This window comes from Drosophila teissieri, chromosome 3R (assembly GCF_016746235.2).
Source record: "Drosophila teissieri strain GT53w chromosome 3R, Prin_Dtei_1.1, whole genome shotgun sequence".
Classification (NCBI taxonomy): Eukaryota; Metazoa; Arthropoda; class Insecta; order Diptera; family Drosophilidae; genus Drosophila; species Drosophila teissieri.
Window position 1 is genome coordinate 7,169,722 of NC_053032.1, and position 26,754 is coordinate 7,196,475.

Sequence of the window (26,754 nt, forward strand, 5' to 3'; positions counted from 1 at the left end):
TGGGGAGGTTTGTTTTAAAGTAAATGTGCTTAAAGAGCATTTAAATGGGAAAAGGTAAATATTGTGTAACATAGTTTATGCAGACTGAAATATTGTTAGCATGTATATAGAATACAACTGCAATCATGCGTGCTTAAAATTACTTGAGTGGCAAACCAAATTATTGATACGCAATTGAGAAATTCGCATTACAAAGCTTTTCTCGTGTACAAAACACTGTTACCATAATACGGCCATGAGGGGCTAAGCCTTATATTTACATATTTTATTCACATCTCTGAGCTTTAGACACCCAGACCACTTATTGCATCCACAGCTCAACTTGGCTGCTCAGTGTAGATGTTCAAGTGTAATAAAATGGTGCTTATTGCACAGTGAGCGGCATAAATACTCGCTCACACGCGCGCAGCAGCACACGCTGAGATATTTTCCCGTTCGCCCGCCACTATGAGTGGTCACATTTCCCCGGCGTGATGCAGTTATTCATATTCGTTTGTCAGCGCCGGGGGATATGAGTGTGTGTGTATCTGTGTGTACATTCCAAACTATATACAGGCGCAGAAAGCGGGCACAGTTTGCGTATGCGGCAAAGCAATTTCGGTAAACGCTTTTGGGGCGGATCGGGGGGCGTATACGCAATATATTACATTATATTCCGCACTGACCAGAAATTGTTGTAGGCCCACACGGACGCAATAAATAATTGAAATTTGGCATATTACCGAAGGCTGTGAATTGTTTAATTCAACAATTGCCATGTCGGCCAGTGCATTAGTGGCGAATTTGTGTATTGAAAGCTTAATATTTTGGTAATCGATATATAAACTTAAATAAAAACACCAAGTGCCGGTTAATTATGTTCGACTTTGGACCCCAAAGTCTGTTTGTTTTAGTCCCATTAACTAGAGCAGCAACAGTAAAATTATTATAATTAATAATTTAAGTCAGAAATGATTAAAAGAAATTAATAAATATAAATGCCCAATTAAAATTTGGAACAATCTTAGCCTAAAAGATATCCATATTATTAAACGTACGCCGCGTACTCTTTCTAAAGCAGTAAACATAATGTGCACATACATTTTGATGATGCCTTTGAATATTTATTGACTTGATCTACAATGTCCTGTGCCTAGGCGAAATATATGTTAGCACCCCTCCCCACCACAATCCTTCGCTCTTTTAGCATTAAGGACGTAGCAGGAGTTTCGAGCACACATACACACACACATCCTCCACTGCCTTGGCTGCTTAGCCTGGCAGCGGTTGAACACTTAATGGGCGAACCTCTCCACCTTCCCACCACGCGTCCTCTCACCCACATCCACGTTAAGTGGGGTTCATGAACCCGCACTATTCCCCGCAGAAGTCGGGCATTAACGCCAGTTAGTGGTCCGCATCCGAGCCTATATGTCTATATGTGCACGGCTATACCTATGTATATGAGGCTCGAGTTGTTTCGCTTTGCTTGTTGTGCTCACGGGCATATCGGGTGGGAGGGGGTTTCTGTTCTGGGTGATTAAAGGGATTTGATTTTCCCCTTTTTCCAGGCCGCGGGCAAGCTGTGATTTGAGGAGGTGCGTAAATGTCTGAGGTCTGCTCTCACTTAAAGTTAAGCCAACTTTATATGCCAGGGAAAGATTCAAATTTCGGGACCTATCCTGGCTGCTTCGATATTTGTCCACTCGTCTGAATGCCATTAGGGGCATATTCCCGTTCTCTGCAATTTCCGCTTAATGCAATTTAAAATCAAATTGCATTTTATTTGATAAACCGGTCGTACTTCATTAGCAAACTCCTCAACAAATTCATTACAGCTCTGCAGCTGCCAAAAATCTAGGGCACTAGAAAACTGTGCACCAGGGCACAGACAGCCGGAGACCAGGCTCTCCGGCCAGAAGTACGGCAAGCACCTCCGACTGCCCCAGTCTGCATCTGAATCTGTCTCTCCGTTTTCGCATCCGCATCCGTCTTTGCCGCCGACTGTGAGTGTGTGTTTCTGGCGGAGAAGTGTTTGTTTGAGTGCGGAAATATTTAAAGTGTCACATACGCTCTTCGGAAATTAAATGTGAGTGTTGCTTCATGCTCCAGAAACGAGCAGCGGAAGTCAGCAACCTACACTGTGCAACCAAGTTAGGGAGCAAGTGCCGCCTGCGGAAGGCCTCAAAAACGGGTGGTGGTAATTTGCCTTGTTCTTAATTTTAACTCATGCCTAGGTAGTCTCTTATCGTTGAATATAACCGGCGCGCCGTAAGATCTTCAGAGTCAGCTCAAAGCCAGCTAAATACTAAAATACCTGCCTTTACTATTCAGTCATTAGAGCTCTTTTGTTTTTACAAAATACAAACGATGGAAATCGCACTGTACTGCCAAATTAAATCGCACTTGTATGAGTTCCCGAAATTCCAAGGTCATTCCTTGGACTCCGCTCAAGGTGCAAGAAGGGGTGGGCTGGGGCCCAGGGGGCGTGGCACTGGCACGGGAGCAAAGCAAATGACGCTCACCGGCTTTGTTAACCCCTTTTCACCTGCTATGTGTTGCTGGTTTTGTTGCGTGTGTTTTCGCACTGCATACTTGGGAGTGTTTGCTGTGCATATTTCCGGTGGCCATTTGTTGGGGGCGTTTGTGTGTGTGCGAGTGTTTCGAGAGCTCTGCGGTTACTTTTGAGTGTTTTCGTGTGTTTGGAGGCTTTTGTGGGTCGTTTTGCGATGCGTGTATGTTTTACGTACGATTGTCGCCTAAATACACAAGTATATGTATATATTTAATTATATTGTCGGTGGCACGAAACTTTCGTATGGCTTTAGTCCTGGAACTGTTCCACTTATTGTTTGTTTGGTGCCCACTTTAATCTTATTTCCTTAGCAAGAGCACCACATTTTCGGGTTTTTCCATGTTTGTCAAGGGATTTCCCAAATGCGCATTCGTCCAACTTTTAATTAAGCATTTGTGCTGGTCTGGTGGCATTCAAAATTTGTTTGCTCGACTTTCCGTTTGTTTTGGCAAGCATTTCGCGTGATTTCCAAACTATATTTGCAACGACACATTTTTACTGCTTCCTCAATGAGCTATAAAAAACTTTCTCCACCCCCCAACGGAATTATCAGGGGTTGCATACATTTTTAATTAAGTCGATGGTTGGTGCGGGTTTTCCGATGAGCTTATAATAATTCCTCCGTGGGAAGCATAATGAGATCAAAGTTCTGAGCTGTTGCGGGAACCTCAGCATATGTACCTCCCAAAAGTATAGCAAACGAAGGAGACATTCAAGATCACTGTTGTTATTTATTGCGCATTCGCATCGCACACTGCCAACTGAACGCTCTAAGTGTTGCTCAACTAGATGGGATTACACAATGGAAGCCGCAAATAAATATAAAGCGAGGTTGTGCAGTTGCGATTCTGATTCCGACTACGATTCCAATGCTAACATCTGTCTCCGATGCGGCTGCTGGAGGAGAAGTTAGATATACAGGAGCGGACAATGCGGTGGAACACAAATATGCATGAATGTGCTTTAGCATTCAATAATCGACCATATAATTTTTTAATTTTCTTTAATATTATTAATCAGACTCCAAACTGTTGAGAAAGCATCTATGCGTTCTGGTCCTGGCTTGGAATATATTTTCTACATCTGCTGAAGGTATCCTGCATATCCTTTGAATCCTGCATAAGCAGCAGCATGTAGAGCAAACGAGAGGCGTCGTGCGAGCCACTTTGGGCCATACATTCATGAGTGGCACCGTACACCCCGCCGTTTGCTGACTTTGCTTCCTCGAGGCTTCTTCACAGGGGGTCGACGACGACTGTGCTGTCTGAATGGAGGTCAAAGTGCATAACTTAAGTAGCCGACAATAAAATGCATAACGTGGCACACAAAACACAAACAGACAATCCGGGCAGCAAAGGAAAACTAAGTACAACCCGTACGAAAATGTGGAAAATATGGCTCTATTTATTTGTACATTAGGCCATGCCAAGACGTTGAAAAACCCGGCGTACATATTCCTTAGAGTGAGTGTGAGTCTGTATGTCTTGTGGCATGTTGTACCTGCTTCAACAGCTGCTAGCAAGAGGCCAAGTGTTGGGCTTGACATGAACACAAGGCAGGCAGGCACAGAGGGATTTCTGTATTTTTCCAAGACCCCGTGTCTTTCCCGCTGCGCCGTAATAATTTCATGCTGGGATGGACTTAACCAGAAGCTCGCCGATATATCTAATGTGGGAGTGGAGGGCAACAAAAGCACTACAGAAAAGTCAGTATAGGAAGGCGTTTTACTAAAGGTGTTCCTAAACTGGGTTTAATTGTTAGGCGGTCTTTCTCTGAAAATTGCATTTTGCTGTATTCATGTCTTGTGGTAAAGTTGTTTCAAATGTAGTAATGTTTTAAGCCTGACTTGAAGACCACCTTGAATACTTTTATGATTTTCTCCAGTTAAGATATATTTCTTAATGAATTCAAATATTCATACAATGGCTCGCTTAACCTACAGCGCTGCCGGTGAAGCCTGCAGCAGAGCGGCGTTCTTATGTTTTATTTACTTAATGTAATAGAAAGAGTAGTTCAGAAACCTAACCTAACCTTCAGCCCTTCAGCGGTGGCTGAAGGGCCTATGGCTATGTGGGTTCACAATTGCATTGTAACTTAATCTCATATTGGGTAATGGGCTAAATGATGGTTGTGTTTATTATGTACATTTGTCATTATATTTTTAGATTTTATGGTATAATTCTGTTTTTTGAGAAAAGGTAAGTTTTTTTTGTTGTCTGGGTAGGCGTTGCTAAGAAGGTATAGAGGATTATTGTTGTTAGATATGTCTAGTTTGCTTTGTAGGAGGGCTGGGCTTGTGTTAAGTATATGGCTTATTGAAATATCACCTTGGCAAAACGGTAGTGTTGGTAAGTTATTTTTGTGTGTCCTAGTCGAAGACGTATTATTTTTATACCCGTTACTCTTAGAGTAAAAGGGTATATTAGATTCCTTGAAAAGTATGTACCAGGCAAAAGGAACCGTTTCCGACCCTATAAAGTATATATATTCTTGATCAGGATCAATAGCCGAGTCGATAGGACCACGACCGTCTGTCCGTCCGTCTGTCCGTATAAACGTCGAGATCTCAGGAACTACAAAAGGTAGAAAGTTGAGATTAAGCATACAGACTCAGCACAATTTTGTTAATTTATGTTGCCACGCCCACACTAACGCGCACAAACCGAGTAAAACTGCCACCACCACACTTTTGACAAATGTTTTGATACTTTTTTCATTTTTGTATCAGTCTTGTAAATTTCTATTGATTTGCCAAAAAACTTTTTGCCACGCCCACTCTTACGCCCACAAACCGCCAAAAACTGTCAGGCTCTCCTTCACACTTCCACTAGCTGAGTAACGGGTATCAGATAGTCGGGAAACTCGACTATAGCGTTCTCTCTTGTTTTTTTTTTACATATGTGGCGGTGTTGGCATTTCGAGTAGGAGCCCCAATTGGTTAAATTGTATTTCTCTCTTAGAAGGAGGAGTGCTATAGGCACGCATGGTGCTTTGGTCAGCACTTGGGCCTGACTGTTTGTGCAGCACTCTGATGCAATTTGTTTGTACATATATAATTTTGTATTTATGTGGCTGACATTGGTACACATATCGGTACAGAGGTATAATTATGTATCAACTGTCATAAGCAATGCTTGTTGTAAATATCAAAAAGGCTATAAACGAGATAGATGACAACAAACTTTTTAAGACAAGAATTAAAGACACATTTAAAGCATTCCCAAACTGCTGAATTTGTGAAGTGTGAAAAGTTTACAAGTTTTACGAACGAAAAGTTTAATCTTGAATTTTATTTTCGAACTTTATATTGTTAGTTAAATGTGTATATTGTTGTGTACTTCTTTAACGCAATGAGACTTTTGCAAAGAAAGATGAAGACGTTAAAGTTCCTTGTACTTTTAAAAAGCTTTTTTTTTTAAATAAGCAGATGTTTGTTATTACATCCTGTGACGGAAAACCTTTCTTTTATGGAGCTCATTTAATAGTTGGTTTCCCTATGTAATTCTTTTTTATTAGGTAGTTTTACAGACCTGTATCTAAGTTCAGATTAACATGGCCAACGCAATGGCTTACTCCACATTGTTTTGTGGGGCGTTCTCTTAATTGTTCCGGGATTAAAGCGTAAATCTTTCACAAAAATCAATTGCAATCAGCGCTAGTTTCTTGGTTGATTCGCGATGCTCGGCATTAGTCCCCATTGTTGTCCATTGTTGTCTGGGAATGTCCCACGGGGGGTGCTCTTCACAAAAGCCAACCGCGTAATTAAGCTTTACGTACCAAGAGTAAATACACAAAACGAGTACCACACGCACACCCATAACCACAGCGAGCCACCAAATGTTAACAATGCACATTACGCATACGCCACGTTGCGATGATGTTTTGCGTGCTTCGTAGCCTACACTTACGATCGGCCCACACTCTCTCTCTCCGCAGATACCAGGACATGTACAACAATCCGATTAAGGCCACTAATTTGGAGCACCGTGACGTGGTTCTGGACATACTGTCTGATGCCCGCGTGGTCGGCCCACTCCTGCAAACCGGGATGTTCCACGCGGATGTCAATCGGCGCAATTATATGTACGTATTTGGCCATAACAGCGCGACGGGACCGTTTGCCCACGTAAGTATTAGCCCTCCTCAATGCCCAAACGGCGATTCCAATTACATACTCTACAGCGCATTTAAATTAAATCCAGCGTGAGTTGGCATCTAATGAGTTTCCATAATGTACTGGACTCTTTTCCCTCCGCTCACCGCATAGCGTCCACCCAATAATGGAACAATAATGCTGAAAAGTTTGTGGCACTGGGCCGTTGAATTCAGTTCATCATTGACAAGGCTGACGGAGCTTGTTTTGGCTTTTTGGAAAAAACAATTCGCAAGTTTGCAGCTCCCGATGGGGAATGGTCGTAATGAAGGCATTGAACCCCTAGCAACATAAATTGCTAAGTATATGCACATAGAGAAAAAATAGCAGTATACTTCGGATGGGGTTTGAGTTATTACAAAAATATACTTAGGAATCACTTATGAAATCATTTTTCCGAGAGCAGCCAAAACAAAAGAGAACGCTACAGTCGATTTTCCCGACTATCAGATACCTGTTACTTAGCTAGTGGAAGTACGAACGAGAAATTTTAACACTTTTCTGGCATATTAATAGAAATTGGCAACAAAATAATAAAATTAATCATTTTTTCAAAAGTGTGGAGTAACAGTTTTACTCTACGTAACGGGTATAACTAGAGACAAAACAAAATTCAAAAACAAAAACAGTTTGCTTAGCAGACGGCATCCTCTTGACTTCGGGTTCATTTGAGTCCGAGAAGGGATCACTTTCGTGGTGCGGAGGGGGAAACGGCTATGGTTATGGCTTTCTGTGTCCTTGTCCATCCTACTTGGCTAGGTTTTATGGTTTTGTCATTCTTATGGATTTGTTACTGATTGCCTCACATAGATAGCTTTGTGTTGCTATGAAGCTGTCCTGGCCTCGGACCTCTGCTACTCTACAGTTAAATGGACCTATTGATTTGTAATTAAGATGATTGGACTGATAGGCAAATGGGGCGCTCTGAGTAAGTAAACATTTTCAGGGAAATCTTTTCATCTTCTCACTGATTTCCCCGCGGTAAGGGTCCTTTGAGCTTCGCCAATGCCTTCGCAGAAAAATTGAGAAAAGCCCGATGGCAAAACAGAAATTGCTCACCAGACGGAGACAAAACTTCCACGACAACCCATACAGAAATAATGAATTTGAAAACAACTCAAACAGGGATCCGAAACAAAGGAGACACTCCCTCCGCCCAGCGGAAAGTTATTATTGCGTATTATATTTTTGGCAACTTTTAGTCTTGTGCTAAGCGAATTTTTATGGCCATAGTGGCGGAGCAGTTGGCCATAGTACACACTGCAACTGCAAAATAGATAAACAGCTCGGGGACATGGACTTTCGGTTGCGACAACAGCTTGTGGCGAGCGGAGTGCAACAACTTTTTAATAGACCGCAATTAAAGTATGAAAATAAGTCTGATAAATTGCCAACGCTTGCCATCGACCGAAAGTAGCCAAATCACACAAAAGAACATGTTTATGCCCCTGATATATGGGCGGATTCTGCAGCCAGGCATCGCATTAGTGCGAATAAATTGCAAAAATAAAATGTACTTAAATATTTCATGCCATTGCCGGGAATCCTTGAACATGAAAAGCGGATCCCAAGGATATTCGGCTGTGCCTACAAATTATCGCTGCCTGTCGCCGAGGCAACCTACTCGTTTTCCGATGCTGTTGCTGTGGCTGTTTCTTTACTTTTCTTTGGGGGCCCAGCCCAGACAGGAAAACAGTCAGACAACTTAAGGCCCACACAATCGCATAACATGCTGGCTCTTCTTTTATTTATGCCAACATCTCTCTGTTGCCGCATTCTCCGCTTGTCAGGGCCGAAGCCAAGAACTCGCCTGAATGCGAATGAATTTGTGCATAAACTGCGCTTCTGCACTCCATCTCGAGCTCAGCCACTCACTTGGAGCACGCCCACTCGGCACTCTCTGCCGCCCAAGCAGCCCCTACTTTTTGACTATTTGCCTTGGGCCGCGGGCTCATTGTGAAACTTTTTGGCACATGTCTTGCCTGTTTGCCTCAAACTCGGCCTCAAAATGGGCCAAAGAGACTACTTACGTACTTGGCTTCAAGTGTCCGACCACACCATCTCATTCGGCTGAGGCGGAGCTGCGCCTCAAGGCGATTGTTAAAAATGGCGAAAATTATACCAGGCACAGATAATTCCACTGAACTGGCAGTTGTGCTTTAAGAAGGGCTTAATTGATTTATACCCAGGGACAACCCCAGCAAAATCAGAATTGTGCTTAAAGTACATCCTAACTGAATTTAATACCGACGACAAAACGCAAAATGGCACAGAAATAAAGAACGTTGGGACTCAACAAAATTGCTGCTCTGGAGATTTTCTAATTCTGTTCTTCTTTTCTAATTTCCCAAGCTGAGCAATAAACTCAGCGAGCCGAAAACTTTGGCAAAACAAGTTCCAATTTATTTAGGCATAATAGAGGGAAACGAGATGAGAACGACTTCGACTCGAGGACTGTTTAATAAGTTTCCCATATTAAATCCAGCATTTTCCGGGGACCCAGGAACGCACAGACCCACGTAGACAAACGTCATTATCATCGCATTCTAAGCGCGGTCAGCATCCCAAGAATTTTCCGCAAAACCCCACAAATAAAAAACATTTGAAGTATGTCCCGTCTGGTCGCCTTCTTTTTTCTTGGAAAGTTTTTTCGTCGACTATTTGGGCATTCCCCCCGCTCAACGGGCTTTCTCCTTCTGATAAGAATGCGAAATGGTTGAGGAAGGAAAAGAAATTTATGAAAATAAAATAAATATGACTCCAGCCAAAGTTTTTATTTTAGTGCGTGGTTGAAAATTGCGACCGCAATCCGCAAAAAGGTTCTGAAACTCGAGTGTTTGGCAAATACTAAAAAACGTGGTGGTTACGCTTAATGTATATCGTACATTTTGCCAAAAAATTTGTGAGCGAAAATATTTAATTACCAACACCCAGAAATACAAAATGAAAGCGACCGGGCTTTGGCAAACTCTTGCGTAATCCAATAAAATGATAGAAAGACGACGGCGAATTGTCCGGCGAGCAATTCCCAGCCTTCTGGCAAATTCACGCCCAGGCAATTGCCTCAGGATACTGATACTAAGTCCCCCGTAAAACCTATTCGGGGAAATATGTTTGGAAATTTTACACGCAGCGAGTGCCATTAACTCCATTAGGTTTATTACGACAAATGGCGCTAAGTCAAATTGTTGTTTCCGTTGCCGTGGGCACAAGAAGGCAGTTTCCGAGTGGGCACACGGAGGGGCATAAATTACGAAAGTTACGCATTTATTCCAAATTGAATTTCCGCCTCCGCTCCGGTAATTTTTAAAGCGAGAATCGCTAGCCTATACAAAATTCGGTACAGGAAGTGCCCACGTTTCGGATAATCGAATAAATTCATGAATTCTTTTTTGGCCAATTTATGAACATGCTTTAATTATGCATTCATAGCGAGGACTAATACTGAGTTTGCAGAATTTAAACGGAAGTATTTAATTAAAATTTTTAGATCTTGTGCAGCATAAACATTTGGATAAAATGTGCGCCATTGCAAATATACCTTTCGCCAAACGCAAAAATATACAAATAATATTAGCGTTCGCAGGCACTCAATTTGATTGATATGAAAATATTTCCTTGTCCATTGTCCATTTCCTGGCATGGCATCAAAATGTTAACCGTAAAATAAACATTCGCCTTGCTAGAGTGCCGAATCAATTCGAATCGTGGAAATACCTTAAAGAATCGCTCTGATTTCGTTATAGGGCCATTGAACCGTGTATATTTACCACAGAACTCTCAACAAAAAGCTTAGACTAAGCCTTGCCACGGAGAAGCAATATTGAATTTCGTTTGCCTGTTTTTTTATCCAATTCGCATACAATTGCAAAATGAAAATCAGAATCAAAAGCGAAATTCATCATTCATAAATGCCATAAAAGATCTCGGCGGCGCAGAGGACATCGTCCGAGTGCCAAACCGAAAAGAACAGTCAGCAGCTCCGGGACAGTGGCATTTTGATGTGCTCAGACAGCAATGCTTTGTGACTTTGTTACATTTTTCATGGCAACAATAAAAACTTGGCTTTATTACCTACTTACATTCAGCGACTGCCTTCGGCGGTCTTGTCCTGTCCTCATCCTTGTCCTCGCCGTCGTCCTCGTCCTGGTTTTCGCCCCTGTCTTCGGCTAGCTAAATATTTATGCAGGCCGTCTAAGAAGATTGATGCCGGTTGGTCACAATGGCCAAAAAGAGCCGTTAAAATACTGCTGAAAACATTTCACACCGATCTCGTAGTCACCCACCCACTTTCTGACCGCATTTCATTTCGCCGGGTAGTATACACTAAGTGATGAAGGTCGGATACATTAGAAGAATTCCTTCCGTAAATCGGAGTCCCTGCGAGGCGGCCGCTCATAATTTCCGCTCTGTATTTAAAATAAAGAAACAGTTACTCCTTTTACTTTTACTGAGTTAAAGATAAAGGGGAAAGTTCATCTCATTTTGGAAAACTGGCATATTGAGAGTGCCGCATCTGTTTATCTCTTTAGAATCCGAGCCATAGGAATTGGAGGTTCCTTTAGTTTTGAAAGCAAATCACTAGAAAGCAAATCCTAGCGTAATGCTTTATTATTTATAACTATAGGCCCACAACCCTCTTTAACTGCCTGCGTTTTAGAGTATTTCACTGCCAGCTTGATTTACTGACACTGCTGAACTGGATATATATACAATTTCACTTACAGCTACCGCATAGCATTATGGGCGAGGAATTGGCGTTTATCTTCGGGGCTCCTTTGGCCGCCGCAGGTCCCTTTCCCAGCGGCAACTACACGGTGCAGGAAAAGCTGCTTTCCGAGGCGGTAATGGCATATTGGACGAATTTCGTAAAGACCGGGTGAGTACTGCCTGCTGGACTTTCGGTCCACAAAGCGGATGTGCAAAGTGCATTTGGAGAAAGTTAGCTGGGGAGTTTGTGGTACTGCCTTGGTACTGCAAGGCTGGGAAATATAAAGCTGGGAGGGCCATCAACATCAACACGAAGAGTCACAGATCTGCATGCAAATGCGGATGCGGATGCGGCTGCGGATGCAGTGTGGGATATTCATGAGTTCTGGAATGGCAACGACTAGTGGGTTTGGGTCTGGTTTGGCATTGGCTTTGGCTGTGCCTTCGAATACGGCACGTTTTGCAATCTGCAACGCTCGGACAGCGAAATGAATAGAATTTTTAGTGCCGCTTTTATTATTATTCTACAGCAGCCGGATTGGGTGGCGGCACATGCAAATATTATTAGTTGAAGTGGCCACCGCTCAGGGATAAAAATAAAGGCCGGGCAAAAAATGGAAATGGGTGCGGCAATCAGAGCTGAAATCAGAGATCGTTAGCAGGGCGTTTTGGCATTTGGCTGGCGGCGGGTGTGGTTATTGGCCATAACCATATCATTTAAATGAGCAAATGAATGGCCGGATTATGTCTATAAAATAGGATTCCTTCTGGAAAAGTGGAGACTCAAATGTGAACCAAAAGATAACATATCCGTTGGCAGATATTCTCATTCGTTGCTATGATGCTTTTCCAGAAATCCCAAGGCACCATGGAAGGGCATCTTCCTCAACTCACATGCCCTGGAGTGGGATCGCTATGACCTGGATTGGCCGGAATTCAACAGGAGGGCTCAGGCATACCTCAATATTGGTAGGAGCATGTCATTAGATACCGGAGCCTCTATACGCTTTCGGGAAATACAGGGATTAAATAAAACCATTTTCTTTTTTCTAGGCATTCCGCCAACGGTGGGCTACAAGTATCGCCAGATTTATATGAATTTTTGGAACAAAGAGCTCCCGGACGAACTCAACCAGATAGCGGCCATCCAGGAGCAGCTCCAGAAGCCCGGTCAAGAAGTGATTACGGGTCACATGAGCAAGTACGGCCCGAGGGACCACGGAGCGGAGGACCCTGTGAGGACATTAAAGCTGCTCCTCCAGGAACCCAGTCTAGCTGGACCAGCACAGAGCGGCGAAGCCACCGAAACAGCGGCGGAAAATATGTACAATGCTCCTCCCACCTTCGGTCATGTGCACAAGATGCAGGGTGGTAGGGATTTTGAGGACTTTGTGACCTCCACAAACCCACTGGAGAGCGGGGAGGATCAGCATCAGCCGCCTCCTGAAACAGTGGCCAAATCCGAGGCCACGATGCAACTACTGATCGCCCTAATTACCATTATAATAGTTCTCAATCTCCTGATTTATGGAACCTTTTTGTTGCGACAGCGCCGTCGAAGGGCCAAGGCCCTACCATTCCCGGCACCTAAACTGGGCGGAACTATCCTCAGCTACGATGGAGCCAATGATGAGGAGCTGAAGAGGTGCAGCAAGTCCCGTGACGGAGATGATAGCTTCGTTCTGGAGATGACAAGGAAGTCAAATACATATGAGGCCATCAAGACAGGGCAGAGATCGCTGAGTTGCTCTACAGTAGACACCCACACTAAAGTCTGTGAGTGGATGTCAAGTCAGGAAGCTCCGAAATCGGGTAGCTTCAACACGGCCACTCCGCCTCCACAACCGATTTTATCCGATGGCAGGCTGATCATATGCCAGGATATAGAGGTGGCCGACGCAGCTCTACTCATCCCCCAGCACATGCACGAGCCGCAGCACTATGAGATGCTCCTGCAGAGACAACATTCGGCCTTAACCGAACCGAGTGAAGACATCCTGCAACAGCAATATCCCTTGAGAAACCACTCCCATTCCCATTCGGATCCTGTGGACATGATCCTAGCTGCTGATGAGCAGGTAACCAGCTTTGTTCATGCCGACGATGTGGATATCAATGTGACGAGTAGAGGCGACTCCGATGGTCTGGAGGTTATACCTTTGACGGCTGCTCAGCAATTGGAGCTCTTGCGCCAGCGTAATTACCCCAAGGTCCTGCCCACAGAACAGGATTTAATTAACAGCAGCTATAAGAGAAATTCCTTGCCGCCACAGAATTTCAACGCTCCTTTGCCACCGCCGCGAACCATTAGCCACACTCTTGGCAGGAGGCGGAGGGACAGCAGCAACATAACCACTTCGCCACTCCAAGTGGCCAAGGATTGTGGAGGCGAGGACGAGGACCTCAAGGTGCCCCAAATCTCACAGAACACTCTCATTGTCGGTCCCATTGTGCCAAAATCACCCGCCTCCAGTCTTAAGCGAGTGAAGAGAATGCCAGAGTCTTCGGCGATGACGGCTCTCAGCGGATCCTTTCAAACCTTCGAATCCGTACCGCCGGCCCACGAAACCACGCCCCCTCAGGGAGGCGAGCGGACCGAGTGCATCTACGCGATTAGGCCCAGTCAAGGAAGTTGCAGCTGGGCGGCGCCCAATGGCGATTTATACGCGCAGCCCATGAAATCGCCCTCGAGGAACTCGCTCATTCCCAGGCCCACAAAGCCGGCGGAGTCTCAGTGCCAAGTAGGAGTCCAGCCAGAAGGACCAGCTGGGGAATCTCTTGGAGCAACGGGAATGGCCACAACAAGCCGCATTCCTCAACTGCAGCGGCAGGCTTCCGGAAAGGATTTGCCAACAAGAACGGCCACTGACAACACCGCAAATCCTTTGGGATGCCAGCAGCGAACCGATTCCACTATATCATCGGGCTCGTCGGCATCCTCTGCCTCGACCACGGACTCCTCCTCCTCCTCGTCCACAGGAACCGTACGCACCGAGCTGCAGCAGTTCCTGCCAGCTCACGGCAGAAGTATTACCACCAATATATAGAAACTCCAGGGAACGGCTGCCAAGAATCCTTCAGGACTTCCCGCCGTGCCCGCAATGCGGCGACAGACAGCTGCCTGCCAAGCCCCCCTCCAGTATTTGTCCGGATCCCATCTCTCCGGTTTCCTCTGGTCTGAAATTTTACGGGGTCTGCGTAAATTTAATAATACATTTTGGTGTAAAGTTTATCTTTGACTTGGCGGCACTGCCCGTGGTTAGAGCTCGACTGACTGCTGGCCTTCTGGCTTTGTGCGAGCAAAGTTTCTGCCGGCGTAAATTAGTTAAGAAAATTGCAGTGGAGGTTTCCCTGGAGATTGCGGCAAAGGTTCGCCATATCGATATAAGCAGCGATTCCCATTAGGGAAACTAATTTCCTAGAGAATATTGCATAGCTAGGTCGCTTTAACAAGTTATTTGAAATTGATTACAAGAAGCATTACACAGTTTCCGTTTTCTCCAATTTTACCAAATAATATACTATGAAGGTATTAGATTTAACGTCATATTTAATTGGATTGCCTAAAAGAGTTGTACGTTTTTTATAATATAGTTCGAAAGCTATTAGCTTGACCGTTTGTATATAGAACAAAAGAAGATGATTCGTAATTATGTATCCATTTTTTTAACATAATCAGCTTGTACAAATACAAGTGATGCTAAAAAAGCAAATAGCAAAAATATTTTTAAAAATTTCAGAGCAAATGTTTAATGGGCTTAACAGTAAGCTTCTTTAGTAGCAAATCAATCGAAATTAGCCACAGTATTTAATATAATTCTTTAACAATTAGAATACACAAGTAGGCTAAGGACAATTCAAGTTGTAATCACCCATAACATAAGCTAAAGAACACGGGACTCAAAAGAAGATTTTGTTAATGTCCAAAATCCCAATTTCAAGTATTATAAGATAAACATTTTAATAGCTTAAACTTAAATATGGTTAATCATAAGCTAGCATCCGCACATGTGCACAAACTGGAAAATATAGTGAATTCAAGAGATGAAAGAAATTTGTATGCGGCTGGTTTTGTATATATTCCCATGACAACCGACAGCAAAAATGGCTGTTGAAATTGCCAATAACAATGCTTCGAATTTTGCCACTCGCTCACCAAAACTTGTGTCAACTATTGCTGCCGCCAATTTACCAAACAAAAGCTACTTACGAACATGTCTGCTCCTCTTTTATGTTTGACTTCTGTTTTCTCTGTGAATTTTGTTGCCAATACTCTCCGGGCCACGCAATTTCGCATTGCCGCCAACTTAATTTGCCACAACATTTCGCCAGCCAAATCACTCGTAAAAATTTTCAGCGTTTATCTTCAAAGTTATCGAAATTTCGAGGTAAGAAACCATAAACAACCAAAACTTGTTTCACTATTTGACGATATGATTTGGCATATTTTGTGTAAAACAATATGCACCTAACAAACATTTGACACCATGTGACTTTCTTTTATATAAAGAAATATGTTTAAAGAAAAAACGCTCCTCTGTGCACTCCTTTTGTAATTTAGTATAACTGTTTATACAATTGTAACCTTTATTTTAATTCAAATGTATATGTATTACTTAGAAGCACATTTTTCGGGGTAAAGACTTTTTCCGAGTGTTTAGTAGAGGAGCACTCTCAGCGGAGAAATGGGGTCTGAACTGTGGAGACCGCCTGGAAATCAGTTCAAACGTCAACATTTTCGTTGCTACACATATTTCAAATATTTGGCGTTTTGGGCATAGTTGTTAACTCTTCTCCACTTGCCTAAAACTGGGATCTGTCCTCGGCCAGGACATCAAAGTTGTCGCTCCCCTCGAGGCGGAGCAATAGTTGTGCGTTGTGTTGCTAAGCTTAGGGCCATATCCTGCAGGATTTACTGCCTGGGCAGAAAAGTTTCTGCGTTGGATTTTATGCCTTATTCCCTTTGTGGCACATTTGATTTTCTTTTTTTGCTCTTGTGCTGCGAATTGAGTTATTGTGTCGTTTCTGCGTGGGCCCCTTATGCAAATGACTCAGTCTCCAAGTTGTTCTTGCTTCTTGCGCAGGTTTCGCAGAAAGTTTGCTCTGAACTTCGGGGAAATTGAAAATCTCCGCCATAAACAGAGCTAACGGAAATGTTTTCCCCCCGGAGCGCCCTTAAAAATTCGTAATTATATTGCTTGACCCATGAATTGTTCCTAGTTTTCCTTTCGGATTTCCTATGGCCTCGTTTTGTGCGAGCACAGGTAAGTAATAATTTCGTTGGCAAAGGATTCCTTTAGTTTTGAGAAAATACCCTGTCGAAGAGAACTAATTGGGCAGCTCAAGAGTCCTGCGAAAAAGATTTCATCTTTTCTATTTGACCATAGGAGAACATAAATTGCGATAATCACAGCTTGGACAACCTGACGTGCTGTAGAATATGTTGACATTTGCAGAAAACATTCTGCTCAAGGAGCAACATGCTGCTGGTTTTCTACAGCTTTCCATATCAGTCTATCAGATTGCTGTGGCCAGAATTCCGCAATTTTTCTCTGTCGCCTCTCTGCTCAAGCTTGTTCTGTGGCCCATGTATCGTTGGTGTTTTCTTTCGCAGGATGAAATTCCTTGTGCGCAGTCTTTCGGTTGTGTCGGTGAAGTGCGAAGTGTGTAAAATGGTACTTGAATTGAATAAACTCAACCCAACTTTTGTGGCCAGTTGCAAAGTGCTAAATGGAAGTTTGTTTGCTTGATATGCGTGTAATGGAATTTCTGCAAAGAACATTGGCAATAGAGAGACAAGGAAACGGAAACAGCTGTCCTCCCATAATCACTTTTACGATTGTTAAAAACACTTATACCCCATTAAATATTGAGTAGTTGAATCAATTTAGTACATTTATCTCATACCTCCCTTGGTTTCCCCAGTCTTAATAATTCATAACCTAACATGGAAAGCCGCAAAAGTCGAATAGTTTAGTCTAACAAATCAAAGTTCCCAGGCAACACAGCCACAAGCAAAACGCAAAACAGAAATACGAAAAATTAAATTTCCCAAGCAGATTTTGCCGGCAGTACTGTTGTCCAAAATTTGCTGACAACCACAAATTAGAGTAACTCGAGAGTATATTAAAGTCAAATATGCAGGGGCGGGCGAATCGTAAATAACGAAAATTGGGGGACAAGTACTAGGGGGAAGAGGAGCCTTTTCGGAGACGGGAAGCCTTTCATGCATAAATACTACTATGGCGTTCTGGTCTCTGATTTGATTTACTGTTCGGGGACTCTTCCCTAGTTCCCGGTTAACTGAAAAAGGCCGAAAAGAACGATGAGTAGGGGAACCGGAGGGAGGCAAATGCAAAGTTATGACAGGAAGGCCATGGGCAAAAACAAAATACTTTATCGGCTTAAACTGAAATTGGATACAGAATGGATTACTGCGTACATATTTAATCTTCTTTAATTGAAACTAATTGAGAGCGACATGTCTAATATAATGCGTATGTTCTGCACGATTTTTTTCGTTCACATCGTAAAGTGCCTAATGACTAATTAATGCTTGTTATTGTATTGTGCGATTATTTATTAAATGTGCAATTGCAATGCCCACAAAGCAACCGGTCTTCAAATCAATAGCCTTGAACAATAAGCTGGTTAAGCATTGCACACAATGCAAATTCCCAATTGCCTGCGATGCGAACTGAAACAAAAACAGCGACTGCAAATAAACACATATGCAAATGATGTGTTGTTATTTCCTTACTTTTTCATTCATGTCGTCTGTTTGACTTTATAATGAACATTTTAATAATTTAACAGGTGCCAAATTACACAACTGCAGCTGGTATGAGCAGTGGTAAATCATTTAAAGCCCAGCAATTATTGTAGCTTTGTGGCAATCAGGCGTAGAAATTTTGCTCTAAACAATCAAATTGAACGGAAATCATTCGGGCCTGGCTTTTGCGAAAATTGGTTATGGCTGGTAAGTTTTAAAACAGTTAAAATAAAAAAAGTGGTTGTCGTGTTTCTGGTCGTGGTAATTTACACGCATGACACGCAAAATATCTAATTTAATATTGGGAAATAATTTGCTGGCAAACATTTGCATGCGTTTGAATTCCACTTTGCGTGAATGAGATCTGAAATGCAATTTCTATACCAACGGAAAATGTTTAATTAATAGTATTGGGCGACTAGACAACTGAAAACAGACACAGAAATATGGACAACAAAAGTCATTAAGGACATCAAGTGCATAAACGGATTTGCTGGCTGATAATTTTGTGCTGCGAGAATTAAATGTAATTTTGCGGTCGAGCTTGTAGACTGTGCGCATGTGTTAAATGCAAATTATTCGCATCGAAAACCTCAATGAATATAAATTCGCAAGTAAACCGAAATCGTCTAGTGTGGGGCAAAATAATAATAATATAAATATTTAATTAAACACATTTTTTGCCAGCGCCCTGTGGTACAACTTTTTTTTTTAATTAATCCTATCCATTGTTTATTTGTTTGTTCTGTGGTCCAAAGTTCAATGGGACGTGAAATTTTGGCGCCATAAAATAATATTCTGCAATTGATTTAAATTGGTCAAGTACAAAAGGCCGAAACCAATTCGCTCCAAGCATGCTAGAATATGTTAATGCGCTTTGAATAGTTCGATTTTTATTTACACGATTAGCTGGGACGCATTAGCTCGTCTCCTCGGTCGGTTTTGCATATCAGAAACAAATTTAAATAAATGAAACTGTGAGCATATCATAACAGCCGTTCTATCCGCAGAAACACATTGCACGGCGCTTCAATGTAGACAAGGACCCATTTGCATTAACATCTATCATATTTTTCCCTTTATTAAATTTGTAAATTTCAGCCAGGATCTGATGGTTGCTGCTCTGCCAGGATGCCAGGATGCCAGGATGTTTGGCAAGTCAGCACGCACGAACCAAAAACTCCCCTCGCACAACAACTAACGCCCACATGGACACTCTCACGTATGCGATTTATGGAGGAGCGCATTTTATTTATATATATTTTATGACTTCTGTTGCTTTCATATTTTAGTTCTCGCTTCTGCTCTATCGTAAATATTTCCCTAGAAAAGCGAAAGCAAACCTGCAATTACAAGGAAAAACTCTGTAAGGGCTGAAGGGAAACTGCGCATAAGCTCCTTTAAAAGTAAATAAAAGTGTAGAAGAGCGCAGAAAGCTTTGTAGAACGTGACTTGGTCCAGCTTCAGTGGACAAAATGCTTCCCTAATCTGAGTTTTCCTAAAATTTCAAACTTCATATTGCATCGTTAAAAAATGCTAAATACTAAATGCAGCTACGCAGTTAAAAACAGAAAATAAAAACGCAGTAGTACAAATGTGAACAACTAAAATAAATTAAAGTTAAATTAAAGAAATGAATAATGCTATATTCTTTTGAAAAGAGTGCAAATGTAGTCGCAGTTTAGGTCTTTGATCACTTGCAACCGTAATACCGTAAAAAAATAAAATAATTCCTATAACAACAATAAAATCGTCAAATAATTAAAGGCTGTAAGGCTATTAATAAGTGTTTGTATGTAATTGGAGTTATTGCAGAAATCTTTGCCATCACTGCTACTGAAAATCGTTTCGTGTGGACCACTCAAGCATGGCCGCAGAACTTTCCCAAGCCCCGACGCCCATTTCCCGTTTTCCATTTCCGCTTCCTACTGCCCCTTCCCCACCCCAACATTATGCATTCGTTGGCAATTAACGCCCATGAGATTGCGCTTCGGTTGCATGTGGCTGGTGGCTGCTGGTGGCTGCTGGCGGCATGTGGCGTCATCGGGGTGTTAATGCGCCAAGTCATTCCGTTCGCATTGGCAGCCGCTGGATTTTTATTGTTGCCTACTTTGCAGGGCCGCATTCCCTTGGCATTTAATTTGCTTATTACGAACTTACGCAGACAAAGCGTCCATCGTCGCGCTCGTTGTCGCCATCGTTGCCCCACTTTGGTTCAAGTTTGTAGCAATTTGCAATTTGGGTCGTCGTCTGCCCGCCCGCCAACCCTTGCCACGCCCCCTCAGCCCGCCGCCACACATTTGTCGCTAATTTGGCGAGGAAGTCTTTGGCTTCCTTTCACGCATTGCGCTCCTTTCCCTCTGAAAAGCACCCTCCGCGTAATTGTTTGGCACCAATTGTTTTAAATGCTCGACGAGCGTTCACAAATTGCTTCGCAGACTCCGCAGCCAGTTAACTGCGCTGAGTGCACTTACACTCTGCTGTCAAAAGTTCGACCGGAATCGAGTTATCTCTCCATGAAAGCAGTGGCTTGGGTAAGAAAAAATATATATTCAAGATACTGGAAGGTTGTTTAAATCATAAATTTGTGGATGCAGAGGCATGGGGATTTGGGTACATACACTAAATCTTTATAAACAAAAGGTACGTAGGTATATGAAATGAGGGTCCTTTCGAAAACCATTTCCAACAAGAGAGAACGATGCAGTCGAGTTCCCCGACTATGTGATACCCGTTAATCAGCTAATGGAAGTACAAAGATACAATTTTAACACTGACAGTTTTTGGCGGTTTGTTGCCGTTAGAGAGGGCGGGAAAAAAAGATTTTTGGCAAACCTAGAGAAAGACTAATAAATATGTGAAATATGAAACAAAAAATTTAAAAATCAAAAGTGTGGGCGCGGCAGTTTTGGGTCAACAAACTTGCGCTGCTAAGTCTCTGGAGTCTGCATGCTTAATCTCAACTTTCTAGCTTTTATGGTTCCTGAGATCTTGACGTTTATACGGACGGACAGGCGGACTTGGCCAGATCGACTCGGCTATTGATCCTGATCAGAAATATATATACTTTATATGCCTGTTACATACTTTTCATCGAATCTATACTCTTTTACACTACGAGTAACGGGTTTAAAAACACTGTACGGTTCGGGACCATGTATATCCACGTGTACCCTATCCTTCAAGAAACGTGTACAAACATTTTCTGCTAAATCTATTTTAATGTGTTATAAGTAGGCGGACTATACATTCATATGCTACATTCGACACCTTAGTAGCCAATTTAATTTTTGAATTCTACTATTACCACGCTGAATAGTGTTAAATGCCATTCAATGCGTGACTGCAAGAAAGTGCAAATGTTTTGATTATAAACAAAGTGAGTGAATGCGTGTGTGGGTTGCTTGCTTGAACTTTCCCGATTTCAAGTCGAAATCGATGCGCATCAATATTCAATATGTTGCCTTTACTGGCGCCACGCCCACAAGGAAAGGGGCGATGTGGAGCCGCAAGAAGCACCAAACGCAATCATGCCTCGCAGCCAACGCCAACTGATGTTTGCTTTACGTAATGGAATTGTGCGGCGAATGCCGCGTGCCACATTTTCTCCTTGGCTTGCCCGCGCTTTCCCTTTTTCCTTTTTGGCCTTTGTGACTTTTGGGTCTGTGAATTTTCCTGGGCTCGCCATATGTCGAATCCACCCGTCGAAGACCCTTCAATCGTTTTCCACCGGCGCCTGTCAACATTCCTTTGCTGTTTACGCTCGACTTTAATTAAATAAAAATATGCATATGAGCTGGCAGCAGTTAATCGAAAACCCCCACCCCTAAGCTGATTAATATTATTTTCTGTTTGGAGCAGATACAGCATGTAGATAACAACATGGGAAACTGTTTCTCTAATTCCAGCCGACTAGTCATTTGCCGTAGAACTTGATTAACAGTAATTAATCGAGCATGCTAATGACAAATTGAAAGCATAACGAGTTCGACTCAATTGGGTTCGTATTGGGTGTGCACTTTTTATTGTAGAAAGCCCTGTTTCTATAATGGATGAGCATTGCGCATACGCCGTGTTGTGCAACAAAGCAGACACGTGCTCGTATTAGCAGCCAGCTAAGTGCTGTTATTCTACAGTTTTACACCACAATTACCAGTTCCCACACACAGGCAACGTGTCAAAATCGACACCGGCACAAGCTGCCCCGCGAACACCCCCAAGACCACCCCCAAGACCACCCCCAAGACCCACCCCCTGAAACAGCCCTCCCGGGATTACACCGTTCTACGTGTCCTGGGATGCCCGCGTACGTGTCGAATTCCAAATAGCAACGCCAGTCATAACTGTAAGACAATGTCTGCGTGTGATGTGATGACGGGTACGTTGTCACGCAGGCGAATGGGATTCCGGAAGGGAACTTGGACGGGGGAGGACGTGTAGGTGCTGCAAAGCAGCGCTAGTTAGTATGTCATATGCATGTGGGCATACTTCGTTCGAGACTTACCTTGGGCTGCCTACGCACCCTCCTTTGGCCTCCTTTTCACACTATTATATACGCTTCCGAAGGGTATTCAGGATTCAAATCCATATTACTGAAAATAAGTCTGTATATTAAGATCTTCATTTATAATTCGATTCGTTAACCTAGCTAACAATAATACGAAAATGTTAAGGTAATACATTTCAGTAAAGAGGGACTACCCAGAACTCCACTGCGAAGAATTGGTCTTAAGAAATGTTTTGTATAATGATATTGTCGTGAATTTCATTTATTGCTGTTTACTTTACTCCATTTTTTGTCGTGACCTTTTAAAGAACTTGTCTAGCAACGAAATCATATCAGAGTAGCATTCTGGCAAACTCCCCTCTTCTTTAACATCCCTCATTTTTCTTCGGCAAGTATTTTCTCGTGTTTTCCATGAGCGCTACAACGTGTTCTTCCAAGGTTTCTTTGTTGATGTTGTTGTTCTCCTAGGCTTGGCCTTGGTAAAAACAAGAAAGGATTTGGAAAACAACTCAACCCACTCAAGAAAAACCAAATTAAGTTTAAAGCAAGAAATGTGCCAGAGAGATAAAAATAAAAAACAGAAAGATACAGTCCTGCTTTCGGGATTGCACCTATGACCCTTTGGTGATTCGAAAGATGTTAGCTAAGGTGCACGTGGTAATATTTAAAAAAAAACTTGCATAGGCATTCTAGCCCTAATAGTTCCCGAGATCCCTACTTTTGAACAAATTAATCAACGGAAAGACGGACTTGGCCAGATCAACACGGCTGCGATCCTAATGCTACGTTCTACCTATGACATGCCTATTGACAAATTATGTGTGCTTATTGGTACGAGTTAAGTTTTTTTTACATAATTGAATAATTCTAATAAAATGTAAAGTTGTAGGTACTTTAATGAAAAATCGAATGAAAATATTTTATGTTGTTATCCGCCACTATTGAATAATCATTTTTCGCCGTGCCTTGATTTAAGTGCGAAAAAACTGACGACAGGTGGTGGCACATATATATGGTCATATGCATACAGGAATCCGTATAGTGTCATAATCTGGATGTCAATTATTTTTCTGCCAACAGTCAACTTGGTTTGTGGGTAGTCATACACCAAAAAAAAAGTGGTTTTGTTTGAAGTAAGCCCAAAAAAAAAATGTTCCAAGTGGAGATTCAAAATCGATCCAGCAGCAATCCGAAACCCACGAACTCGATTCGAGTACGTCAAACCTTTGACACATTTTCAAATGTGAAGCGGGAAGACTTGAGGTGCGGTCGATGTGGGATGCCAACTTCCATTCAGAGTGGATCCCCTTTGGCATAATGAACACTCCGCCTCCCTCCGAGCTTGCTGGAGCTTTCCGGAGACGGGAAATTCGAGGGCGGAAGTACGGATACAGTCGGTGCGAATGCCATCAGCATTGAGAGTACTGCATGTTAATTGCCAAAAATAAAGTAAAGCAGGAGCGATAACAATTCGGGAATGAATGAGTTTTTTCTCTCACGTTGGTGCAAAAGTATTTTAATTGCTTTGGCAGGAGCGTGGCGGGAAGAGCTAGCGATGGAATGGCAAATCATATAAATAAAGAGGAGTTTTCGGAGTGGAGTTTATAATATCCAAAAACGAAGCGAAGTGAATGAAAAACTTTATTCACCGCGAATAATTGAATAAAAACATTACCAATAGCCAACGTTTAGATTGTCCATCACGGGTAAACGAAGTCTAATTTTTTGAGATCAATCAAAATCCGCCATGGACTATTCGGGTTTTTTTTTATATCCACTTTTTACTTACTTGATAATTTTTTGCCATCAATCAATCAATTCCCTAAACCCAATTGCAATAATTTTGTTAAAAGACCAATACCAATAACTATAGAAAACATAAAAATTAAGTTATCCTTTCTCTTTGGCAAGTGTGTACCAACTCTATTTCTTCCTCTGTAGAGTTGCCATCCTAAACGTCACGTTTCTCGTAAATTTCTTTTGGCACCAAGCAATGTGAAATTCATAAATGTAAATTTACTAATGCTTTTGAAAAACCAGATCGACTCTCCCTCAACTGTTCTAGCACACCGGAGACGGAGACGGCAGCCATGTCGAAGGAGGACTCTGGCGCATCCAGTGCGGAGGCGAATCCAGCTGAATCGGAGATTTCGATGAGTCGTGGACCCCGCCCTAGGTCCTTTAGCGGCGGTGGAGGCGGTGGCGGCTCAGGTGGAGCGGGTGGAACAGGTGGAAGTAGTGGTACCTCCGGCGGTGGCAACCTCAGGCCCGTAAGAAGCCCGCGGGAAGACGACGCCATCGACCGTGCAACGAATTCGAATTCGGCTCACCGAAAACTGCTGAGCGATCCGCGCTTCCGGATCCGGCCGCTGCAACAGGTGATCTCGGCCTGCACGGGGGCCATGATCACGGCCTGCTTCATGACGCCCCTGGATGTGATTAAGACCCGCATGCAGTCGCAGCAGTCGCCGGCCCACAAGTGCTTCTTCTACTCGAACGGGCTGATGGACCACCTCTTTGCAAGTGGACCCAATGGCCCCGAGTTGGCCAGCCTGAGGCCAAGACCGCAGTTTTCCAGCTCCTGGGATGCTCTGATGAAGATCAGCCGGCACGAAGGAGTGGCCGCTCTGTGGTCCGGCCTGGGGCCCACCCTCGTCTCCGCCCTGCCCTCCACCATAATCTACTTCGTGGCTTATGAGCAGTTCAAGGCCAGATACCTCCAGATGTACGAGCGCCACTATAGCAATTCTCTGGAGCCCCGGCAACATGAAAACAGGTACGTTATACATATTCATATATAGATGTATGAAAGTCGGTATAATTATTATATATAATTATAATTAATTAATTTAATTCCTATAAATACAAGTAGTTTTGTTGATGAATCGCTTATTAAGCACTTTTCCGTAGCGAATATATAAGTTGCTAGCAAAAGCGCAGGAATAACCAATTAGTTTCGATAAACTTTTAAATAGTTTTAGTAAAAGAGTTAAGTAACTCCGCAAAATCCTTAGCAAGCTACGGTCCTTTTATTGGACTACCTGGCGATACTACTTTTCAAGTTTTTATTTTTCGTTGCATTGTGTTATTTAAACTGGAAAACAGCTAAATTAATGTTTATCAATACACATATTTGAGGCATATAAAAAGTCTATACTTCATTAAACTGGATTTTGCCTCTTACGCAAACGTAATATAATCTGAGGATAACAAATTTTAAAGGTTTAAAACATTTCCCTACCTCTAGGGAAACCAAGAGGAGTCTTCCGTCGGTGGTACCCATGATGTCCGGGGTGACTGCCCGCATTTGTGCAGTTACGGTGGTGAGTCCCATCGAGCTGGTGCGAACCAAGATGCAAGCCCAGCGGCAGACCTACGCACAGATGCTGCAGTTCGTCCGGAGTGTGGTGGCTCTGCAGGGGGTTTGGGGCTTGTGGCGGGGCCTGCGGCCCACGATCCTCAGGGACGTTCCTTTTTCCGGGATTTACTGGCCCATCTACGAGAGCCTGAAGCAGAGTCTTGGCCATAGCTCACAGCCCTCGTTCAGTCTCAGTTTCGTGGCAGGTGTGCTGGCGGGAACAGTGGCGGCCATTGTGACCACTCCGTTCGACGTGGTCAAGACGCACGAGCAGATTGAGTTTGGAGAAAGGGTCATCTTCACGGACTCGCCGGCGAGGGATTTCGGAAAGAAGTCGACATTCAGCAGACTGACAGGCATTTACAGGATACACGGCGTTAGGGGACTCTTCGCAGGATGCGGACCCAGGCTTCTGAAGGTGGCACCTGCCTGCGCCATTATGATCTCCACCTTCGAGTACAGCAAGTCCTTCTTCTTCCATTACAACGTGAGGCATCATAACGAGGCCCTGCTCCTGGACAACCCGAAAGCCACGCCGGTCAAAGATGATGCCATTGAGTAGTGAGTTCGGTGGCTCCTTTGTAAATAAAGATCGCATATTTTATGTAAATCCTGGGCGGCGAGGCGAATTCAATATCCTCAAGCCCCTGGGCCACGCTATACGACTTACATGTTGCGTCGATAAGGCGAAGCCGGAAAA

The 26,754-nt window shown here is 43.1% G+C and overlaps 2 protein-coding genes across 5 annotated transcripts in view; both read left to right on the plus strand.

Moving 5' to 3' along the window:
• The window catches only part of LOC122621588, a 39,252-nt gene extending 23,806 nt beyond the window's left edge, over positions 1–15,446 (plus strand). For all 4 annotated transcript variants that reach the window (XM_043799504.1, XM_043799502.1, XM_043799503.1 and 1 more), the window contains 4 exons: positions 6,491–6,680; positions 11,435–11,586; positions 12,271–12,386; positions 12,471–15,446. In XM_043799504.1, the coding sequence (XP_043655439.1) occupies positions 6,491–6,680; positions 11,435–11,586; positions 12,271–12,386; positions 12,471–14,464 (2,452 nt within the window). In that variant the 3' untranslated portion in view covers positions 14,465–15,446. The remainder of the gene's footprint in view (positions 1–6,490; positions 6,681–11,434; positions 11,587–12,270; positions 12,387–12,470) is intronic.
• A 9,198-nt stretch (positions 15,447–24,644) lies between these two features.
• Positions 24,645–26,754, plus strand: LOC122620800 (solute carrier family 25 member 40). Its single transcript, XM_043798427.1, has 2 exons — positions 24,645–25,472; positions 25,944–26,754. Exons 1-2 carry the CDS (start codon positions 24,787–24,789, stop codon positions 26,614–26,616), a joined length of 1,359 nt encoding a protein of 452 aa, XP_043654362.1. The 5' UTR covers positions 24,645–24,786; the 3' UTR covers positions 26,617–26,754.